This window comes from Chelonia mydas, chromosome 1 (genome assembly GCF_015237465.2).
Source record: "Chelonia mydas isolate rCheMyd1 chromosome 1, rCheMyd1.pri.v2, whole genome shotgun sequence".
Lineage (NCBI taxonomy): Eukaryota > Metazoa > Chordata > Testudines > Cheloniidae > Chelonia > Chelonia mydas.
The window spans coordinates 144,557,413-144,567,487 of record NC_057849.1 but is presented as its reverse complement, the minus strand read 5'-3'; the positions used below and the strand labels follow the sequence as shown (position 1 = coordinate 144,567,487).

At 42.5% G+C, this 10,075-nt stretch overlaps 1 protein-coding gene across 2 annotated transcripts; it reads left to right on the top strand.

The window, feature by feature from the left end:
- Nucleotides 1–403: 403 nt before the first annotated feature.
- Nucleotides 404–9,711, top strand: TASL (TLR adaptor interacting with endolysosomal SLC15A4). Of its 2 annotated transcripts, none has more exons than XM_027825546.3 (2): nucleotides 404–657; nucleotides 7,030–9,711. In XM_027825546.3, exon 2 carries the CDS (start codon nucleotides 7,031–7,033, stop codon nucleotides 7,892–7,894), a length of 864 nt encoding a protein of 287 aa, XP_027681347.1. In that variant the 5' UTR covers nucleotides 404–657; nucleotide 7,030; the 3' UTR covers nucleotides 7,895–9,711. The 2 variants fall into 2 exon arrangements, with proteins under 2 accessions (XP_027681347.1, XP_007072829.2); XM_007072767.4 differs by having other exon boundaries at nucleotides 424–679.
- The last annotated feature ends 364 nt before the right edge of the window (nucleotides 9,712–10,075 follow it).

Here is a 10,075-nt window from a genome sequence, read left to right as displayed (position 1 = left end):
AAAATAGTTTGCAATCATTTTCTTAGTATAGAAATCTGATAACCCCTTTTCAGCTAACTCTTACTCAGTTTTGTGGGGTCAATTCAGATGTGCCAGTAGCATCTTGTACTGGCTTATTTGGCAGTAGACTAGATGCAATAGGGTCTTTATGAGACCGTGTGCCTGCTAAGGAATGGATTCCTGTTTGGTCCTATGGTGACTTACCATCTCTGTAAAGGTGGAAAATTACATAAATGGAGTGAAGTTGGGGTAAGACACAACTGAATTCTAGATTATCAAACTCTCTCAGGTTGCTATATTTTTTCATTTCATTAACATCTCTCTTTACGGAACTGGCAGCATAGGCTGATGGGTACACACGTGTTATGTTGCAATATACTATTTTAACAACATTTAGTTTCACAACACAGTTTCATTTTGGCATAAAAAGAGGAAGAAAGGGTCTAGTATGGTGTGATTCTAATAAGTCAGTTATAAAACCTCCAAATCTCCCAGGGACTTCCCTTTAATTCTTCTGAGTAATGGAGAGTGAGAAACAAAATACATGTCATCTTTGCAATGTAAAAAAAGCTACATACAAGTGAACTTTTAAACTGTCTGGAAGAACTACAATTTTTCTCTGCATGGTCATTTCCTGTTGTGTATCTTCTGTCTCAGGTAAGCAGCTAAGCTCTTGAAGGTAAGAACTAAAACACATTATGCACTGTACAATTCTCTGTAAATGTTTTTGCTGCCTCTCCACTTGGCTTGTTAGTGTCTGATTGGCAATCACATTGGTAATATTCAGATAATCTTTGTCTGATTGGCATGTGGACAGTGTAGGTTTTCAAGGATTTTACATAGCTTCTGTGAATTTCCACATGCAATTGCTGGTTCCTTCAGAACTGGTAAGTATATTACAAACTCCAGGCTAGTGTATCTGCCTCCAAAACTATGAGTCACAATAGTTAGTCTTTGATGTGGCTTAAGGATATGAAAACATAGTCACTCAGATCCTGTGTGGGGTCTTGGTACATGACTTGGCCTCTAGGCACTACCATAATACAAGTAATAAAATAATAATAATCTACATTATGTAATACTTTTAAAGCAAGTGTAATTGAATATGCTGCTTTTTTGCTGGTATTTAAAGCATTTTTCATTGATGTGTATGTATGAGTTAGGAAGTTATCCAAGCGACAGCTTAGAGGTAGAGTACTGCATATGCAGATTGTTTCCCCCAAGTAAAAAATGGATATTGTATATCTGTGCCAAAAGGTTTAGAATTTTTCTGAGCAACCCAATTATGGTTAAAATAAATATTACCTGTAGGACCTTTAATCCTTGCATTTTCTAGACTCACAGGAAAGTCAGGGGTGTGCACACATGCACACAGACACACACGCACACACACACTCTTTCTCTCTCTTACATTTAGTCCCCAGCAGATGTAACCCTTTCATTCCATGGTCAGGTTCATGCACTTTCCTCCTGTTCACTCTTCATAAAATGGCAATCATTTCAATAGCAATGTACTGTAGCTCTTTCTCTGTCCCACACTCCTACTAAGTGTAACACTTTCAGTAACAAGAGCACATGAATCCATTTCCCCCATTCCAATTACTTGAGATGCAAAATATTAATGAACTGTCACAACATGGATATAGATTTAAAATGCACATACAAAATCCACAAAGTTAAGACTGACTAAATAGAGATTTCAATTTACTTAGAAGAGAGACATGTAGAAACAAAGATTTTATCACTCTAAATTGTATAGTACAGGGGTTCTCAACCTGTGGGTTGCCAGTGGGTTTTAATGGGGTCACCAGTGCTGGTGTCAGACTTGCTAGGGTCCTGGGCTGGAGCCGAAGCCTGACCCTCACCTCCCAAAGCTAAAGCCAGAGCCCCACCGCCTGGGGCTGAAGCCGAAGCGGTGCTCAGGCTTCAGCTTCAGCCCTGGGCAACAGGACTCAGGGGCTGAAACCCTTGGGCTTCGGTTTCACACTAGCAGAGTTAGTTAATCTATGGGTAGGTTGTGCCATGATTGCCCATTATGGAGTTTTTTTGCACCTTCCACTGAAGCATCTGGTATTGGCCATTGTCAGAGACAGGTTATTGGATTAGAGACAGCAACTGCTCAATCCAGAATGGCAATTTTTATGTTCCTTTGTACCCCCTTGGTGCAGGCAAATGCATGTTTTGTATAATGTAGGCAGCTAGTTTGCAAGATTTGGCCTATGTAATTGTAATCTAGACAAGGAGAAGATTCAGAGGAATCATGCTCACAGTTGGCAAACACCTTTAGGAAAGTTATACACAAGGGAAGGATATAACTCCTAGCTTTAGGTGGGAGTAGGCAAAGGAGATCTTGTCTGAGGCTAATGAAGAAAAGTGTTTATTTGATATTTGGAAAGGTTCTTAGCCATAAAGGCAACAGAGCAGTATAATAGAAGCACTTGAGGCACAGTCACTGTAAATATTCAACAACAGCTTTGCTATAGGGCTTTTCAGATGTACACAGCAAAGAGTCTTGCAAAATGCAGTTTAGAGTGGATGGCCCAGAGAACCTTTTCTGACCTGAAATAAAGACCACATTCGACAAAAAGGTGTAGGGGACTGGAAACTTATTGGAGTTCCCCATGGAGAATTTGTACAAGACTGTTCCATTGTGTACGTGTTGGGGAGTGGAAGGGGGCAAGTTACTCCTCATCAGATGAGCAGGAGCAGGGCTTAAATTCTCATAGAGTATTTCCTGGAGCTCCCCGGGGCTCAGGGCTTCTGTCCTGTGGGTTTGAAAATATTGATCAGAGCTTTGCTCCGGACAGCTCCAGCTGAATTTAAGCCATGAGCAGGAGGTTCAGTTTCCTAAATCTGGGGATGTCAGGGAATCCACCACGGGCATGGCCATCTTCATGGAAACTGTATGGCTCCGCCCTCTTTCCTGGCTCTCCCTAGCCCCCTATGGATCCTGCCAGTGAGGCCTCCACGGGCACTGCACTGTCAGGGCTCCACGTCCAGCTATAGCTCCTCAAGATGGGAGTAGGACGTAAGAGTGCAATAAGGTATAAAGTTAATACTGATGGTCACTATAACTTTTGTATAAACTCCGCATAGGGTGGGCCTTGGCTCTACATCCTCCCATCCCCCAACCAGGATCCCTAACCTCATGGAAGGGCTTCTTGGAGTCCTAGGGGGTGGGAGAGGATTTCCAGAAAGGGATCCATAGGATTTTCATTCCCTCCATGAAGGGAGAAGGGATTATTTGCACCTGGGATTCTAGGAAGCCAGCTAGAAGAACTTGTGTATGTACAGGGATCACATACGAAGCTGAACTCCAGATACCGAACAGAACACCTATAACATTATTTAGGACCATACTTTGGGAGCCTGGATGCCAGACACATTGTGGTCCCAAATGTATTTGTGTCCGTCCCTTTCTAAAAGCCTCATCCCACATATCCTTGTGCCCACTGGCTGTACTACATTCCTTTCGCTTTGTCTAGAAATCTTCTACCTCACTCAGGCTTTTTAGGGGACAAGCAGATTTTATTATTACTCTTCTTATATATATATATTGCTCCAGGCTCTTGCTTAGCCTAGGCTAGGCAGTCAGTTCAATTCTATGTTGTTATGTAGCTTCTCTATCAGCTGTGCACTGGGCTCTTTGTACACACACTGCCATCATCTCCAAGCAGTGAATCTGTCAGTCTGAGAAAGCCTATGATATTGCTGGATTCTGGATATTTGCGCAGAGGCTCACTGTAGTCACACTAATGCTAGCAGCATAGATCAAGGGTCGACTCATCTCTCCACTGAAATGCAGAAAATACCCAGGTTAAGGCATATGCCAGGGATTTGGTTTTAAAAACCGAAAAGATATAAAGGTAGTAAAGATTTACAACAGGCAGTGCCTCTTTTATTCCTCCCCAGTGCAAGCTATGCTAGTATTCCTTTAGAATTTAATCAGTCACCCATAGTAAAAAATAACAACCAAGCAAGGGAAAAATCCGGCAGCCCTGTCTCAGGCAAAACATGTCAAGAGTAAAGACCATGAACTAGGCCATCTGCTCTCTCTGTCCCCCATGGAATGAAACATCCATGTGAATTTTTCAAGGAAGGATAGGAGAAAAATAGACTGATCTAAAGGAGCATGAAATCCTCATCGTTCCAACTCTGTGGAATCCCTTATACACAATCTCTGTGCATTTGGGACTCTGTGGTGTGCATGTGTATTGGAGGCAGGAGAAAATGGAACTGGGAATAACTGTTCTTCCCTTACCAAAGAAAAAGCACCTGCAGGAAATAATGCTGACCCTTTCCACATGCAAATCTCCTCTGTGTGGCCAGTTGCCAGTAGTGAGACCATGGCAACTTGCCTCTAGCTGAACTGATGGGCAGAGGATGGAGGGGATAACATGAATGTATTGAGCTTCAGTGTAAATGTCCAGGCCCTCAGAATTGCCTCTCACCTTAGCACGATTTCGCTTGAAGACCTGGGAACATCTGCAGGCTAAAAGGGAAACAATCCTCTACAGAGCAAGAGGGTAAAGCCCACTCAGCCAACTAGATTTTTCCAAGTAGTCTGTGGGTCTGAACTTGCTCAGTTTCATGAGTTTTCTGGGTTCCCCCACCTCAGCACTGGGTGTGATCTGACCCTGAAAATAAGAACTACAGAATTTGGCCAAAGAAATGAAACCAGCAGTTTCAGTTCCCTGCTATATCACTTTGTGATAAAAGAATGGTACATCTGGCAGCTGGGAAAACAATGATGACACATGCTACATAAACTGGGAACAGCCTATGTACAGTGATTAGAAATGGGATAGATCATGTAATATAGTTTTACATATTTCTCAATATCTACACCAAAAATAAGTATATGGGTCAGTATCACAATAATTCCACATTTGCTCTGACCAAAGTTAAAGTCAACACTCTACTGTTTCCTGTGAAAGACTATAGGAGAGAACTATTTTGGCATCTCCTCCTGCTACGAGGGAAGCAGAATTTATCTGGCATTCTGCAGTAGATTTTCATGGCTCTCTTAGTGTGGCTAATAAATAAAGTAAACCAGCAGCAATTAATCCTAAGGGCAATTAAGCTCCAGATAGGGTTTCTGTAGCTGTTTAAAAGGAAGGGATGCTAGAAACCAGTCATCTGAGAGGGCAAGCTGTCCTCATGGGAACGAGATCTCCCCCTCTCAGGAACCCTCCATGGACACTAGTCCATGTCTCTTCCCGTGTTCTGCTAACTGCTGTTACTGCAGTCACAGGGCTGAGGTAAACGAGTTGCCACAGGGACAGAGGACAGCCAGGACTCAGAGTCCCTAACACATGTATGTAGATATTATCTCCACACACACATTACATTCTGAGAGGCCCTGGGTGAATTACTTTCTCCTCCCTCCTAACTCAGAATGGGTTCTTTGCACAGACGGGCCTGTTCTCTCCTGCTGACAGCTCCTTTCTGCCCCAGTTTCTGAGGACACTTCCATAGCCAAGACCAGGACTTTGTCCAATATGTATTGCAACATTTTGCAATGGCTGCGGTAATACAAGGAATGGCTCTTGGAGGAGGTGAAAGCCCTATCACACCCACCAATAATGAGTGACAACCACAAAGTTGGCATGTAGTATCCCATGGGCCACATAATGATACCACCTCTCCTTTCACAGTTTGTATAAGCATTTCCCAATCACTTGTGTGCTCTCAGTTCTGGTGTTCTGAAACAGTCAAATAAACTGAAAAAATATCTATAACATGTGTTCCTCCCTGTGGAGACAATATCCGTGCCTATTGCATTTTATAATTGGATTAAATGTTAAATGAAGAGTTCTACATGCTATTAAAATGAAGACTATTTAATTTCTCATGGGTCACTTGGTAGTTTTGTACTATAAAAATGATTTGGACATGTGAAATCTGCTTGATAAAACTTAACTTCCTCTTTGCTCCACCATGTGGGACTGGTCTAGGACCCCTTTCTTACAGGATATTGTCCTGCCACTGGTTTAGAAAAACTGTTGCATAATTATGAATAATTATACTGAAATTGAATGTGCTGGGAGGCTGAACATTTGCTGGTGCATAGCGATGCATGTGTCTCCCAGTTACATAGTACTATGCACTCTGACTGCTTTCTAAGTGTCTGATTTCAATAATCATTGTATGGCTATTTTTCTGTAACTATACTGTATGGTCTACATTCTCAAAACTAGCCAATGATTTTGGGAGCCTTGATTTCTGGGTGTCTGACTTGAGATAGTGTGGCCCTGTTTCCAGAACTGCTGAGCATCCAAAACTCCAACCAAAGTGAACAGGAGCTGTGGGTACTGAGAATGTCTGAAAACCAGGCCCTAGCTGTCTCAATTTGGGAACTCAAAGTGACCATTCAGACTGGCTGATAACCAATATTAGCCAGTCCAAGTACAGAAATTTGTATAATCACTCTATGGTGGGTTTTTTTAAATTAAAAAGAAACCACGAAAATAACAATTATTCAGCCTGAGAAGAAGGAAGAAGTCAGATTCACGTTCTGAGTGTGAGATCCACCTTTTCAAACGGTGGCATGTGAAGGCCTTCAAGTTTTGGAATAAACCCCATAGCTTGAATGTGCATGGAGAATGGAAAAAACCCACTTTTTATGGCCACCCACTGAAATCAATACACTTTCTGCAGAAACCATATAGATATAAACCACAAGCCATTGCACAAAATATCCTTATAAAACAAAAACACAGTATATTGCATATAGTGGTGTACATAAAATTATTTTATGTGATTGGTCTAACATCACAGTTAGCAGCCTAGCTGCTCACTGCATTCATTTAAGCCATTTAAAAAGTGGTAAACTCGCATGGTAATATCCTGATCTGAAGCTAATCTATATGCAACCAATAACAGATTTTCAGGGGGAACATAATCAATACAAAAGTCTTTTTACAAACAAATGAACTATTTGCCTTTTCTTGTTGTTTTTCTGTTCCATCTTCCTGTTGGTTTATGATCTAATTTAATCTTTAATGTCTTATTTCCTCTTTTTTCAAGAATGTTGTCAGAAGGGTATCTTTGTGGAATCCCCTATTTTTGTGAGGACTTCTTGAGTTCCAAGCTCTACAGAAAGCGAGAAGCAGAGGAGAAGGTGCATGAGATGAGTGCCATGTGTGGCTTTACCTATTCCTCCATGGATGAAACACAGGGCAGAAGTCTCTTTCAGAGGTGGTCTGTGGGCAAGTTCTTTTCTTCAGTCCATTCAAAAGGAAGCAAACACAATGGAAGACAGAAAGAGACTTTACCGCAGGTTATTCAGAGCCCGGAGTTTGAAAGGCAAACATCTCCAGCTGGGAATATGGCTGGAGGATCCACAAGTAGAGATACCTACCTGGTTCCTTCTTCCTGTAAAAGCATTTGCAAGAATTACAATGATTTGCACATCGCTGGTGGCCATGTGATGCCTATCAGCTCAGTAACAACAGATTTTACCTGTGACAGTGGGATAGGCCCATTTTTGGAGTCATCAGAGATTCCTCCGCCTATGGAATCCATGATGCCACCCAATGACCTCATTCGCAAGCCCGTCCAAGGGTACTCGTCATGCTGGCGAGTGACCAGCATAATGCAACACCAGCAGCCCCTCTCCAATTCAATACTGAATGACTACCTAGAGCAGAAAGTGGTGGAGTTGTACAAACAGTATATCATGGACAGCATGGTCAACAGCGCATCCCCCACTCAGATCATGGCCTCTGAGCTCATCATGACCAACGTAGACCAAATCAGCATGCAGATATCACGGGAGAGGAATATGGAGACCACCAAGGCCAAAGACATGGTCATTAACTGCCTATTACGACTTGCCAGTGGAAAAGTATCTAGTGAAATAAGCACCCCTAGTCTGCATATTTCGCAATAAAGCAGCATCAGTATGTAGACTGGTGGCATTAAGGTGGTCTACAGCTAGAAAGCTTACAGGCTTTGTAAATACAAATGTTAAGTTCTCAGTTATAGTACTCTTCTGGTATTATTGAATTAACCCTGTTATAACTGAGAGTATTGTTATTTGACCAATTTCTGTTGGCCAAAGAGACAAGCTTTGCAGCTACACAGATCTGGTCCAGAGGTGAAGAAGAGTTCTGTGTAGCTTGAAAGCTTGGCTCTTTCACCAATGCAAGTTGGTCCCATAAAAGACATTACCTCACACATCTTGTCTCACTAATATCCTGGGACCCACAAGACTACAACAACACTGCGAACATTATTGTTATTTATAATTTGTACTGTCATTGCACGCAGGAGCCCCAGTCCTGCTAAGCTCTCCTTCCTGCTTGGAATCTGCACTTTTATCATTTGTAGGGCCCTACCAAATTTACGGTCCATTTTGCTCAATTTCATGGTCATAGGTTTTTAAAAATAGTAAATTTAATTATTTCAGCTATTTAAATCTGAAATTTCAGGGTGTTGTAATTGTAGGGGTCTTGACCCAAAAGGAGTTGTGGGGAGGTTGCAACGTTACTGCTACCCTTACTTCTGTGCCGCGGCTGGCAGTGGTGCTGCCTTCAGAGCTGGGCAGCTGGAGAGAGGTGGCTGCTGGCCAGGATCTCAGGTGTGAAGGCAGAGCCACCGCCAGCACCAGTACAGAAGTAAGGATGGCAAGGTATGCTATTGCCATCCTTATTTCTGCCTGCTGCCTGCAGAGCTGGGCCCTCAGCCAGCAGTTGGCACTCTCAAGCTCTGAAGGCAGCTGTGCAGAAGAAAGGATGGCATGGTATGGTATTGCCACCCTTACTTCTGTGCTGCTGCTGGCTGGGCCCTGCCTTCAGAGCTGGGCACCTGCCAACAGCCACTGCTCTCCGGACACCCAGCTCTGAAGGCAGTGGAGATGTAAGGGGGGCAATACCTCAATCCCTCTAAAATAACTTTGTGACCCACCTGTAACTCCCTTTTGGGTAAGGACCCCAATTTGAGAAACACTGGTCTTCCCCGTGAAATCTGCATAGTATAGGGTAAAAGCACACACAAGACCAGATTTCACAGGAGGAGACCAGATTTCATGGTCCATGACACATTTTTCATGGCCGTGAATTTGGCAGGGCCCGAATCATTTGTACCTGTGTGAACTTCAGCCTTCCTCCCAAACAAAGCTGGCTGTATCCAGATCTCACAACTATGACTAATCTGCCCCAACTCTATCCATCCTCTTACTTTCTTTGTTTCACCACCTTCCCTGCCCACTTTCTCTCAGATCCAATCCAAGGTTAGTTCTGAGCCAAGTAGGCTCCCCAGGTGTGTGTATGAATTTGTTCTTCTCTGAATTGAACTGTTAAAAAGAACAGGGAAAAATGATAATGATCTGCAATCACTTGTAGATATTGGGTTTTTTTGCCAGCTAGCTATATACGATGCAGCTTGGGGAATAGAACTCAGAGCTTTAGAAAACATAGCACTTTACCACTTGAGCTAAAAGAGAATCTTCCTTAACTGATACATGCAATATCCTCTTTTTAGGCCATTTAATGAATGTTTTCTTATGAATCTAGTGGTGGAGGGCATTGAAAGGGGCAGAAAATAGGATTCATCATAGCTGGGAGAATTCCAAACTGCACACTAAAGGCCTGAAGGTAATGGGAATATTTCCACTGAATGCTTGAGGAAGCCTAAAATATCCCACCCAATAGTGGGCAGCGGTACATGTACACAACAAGCAGTACATTAAAGTTGGGGTTTGTTCTTGTTTGTTCCTAATTAACTTGTTTATTCATAATACCGTTCCTTGCTGTGATCACTGGCATGCACCTCAGATCACAGAGCCTGGCTCTTGATGTACTTTTATAAGGAAGTCCTTCCCCCCTCCGCATACTTGCATTCACATTTTTTAGACTCAGTTCTTTGTGGAAGGTACTATCTCCTATTATGAGTTTGTACAATAGCTAGCATAATGGGGGGCCAGTCCCCCTGTGCTACTGTAATACGATAAATTAGTAATAAACACCCACCAGATATTTTTGCTTTGGTGATTCGTTAGAGCTTAATATTTGCCTTTGCATCTCTCTCAGCGGGATCTTTTTTACTTTTATCTGTACAGTTTTTTTTTATC

Coding starts and splice junctions, on each gene's coding strand:
- TASL (XM_027825546.3), top strand. CDS start 7,031: ATGTTGTCAGAAGGGTATCTTTGTGGAATCCCCTATTTTTGTGAGGAC.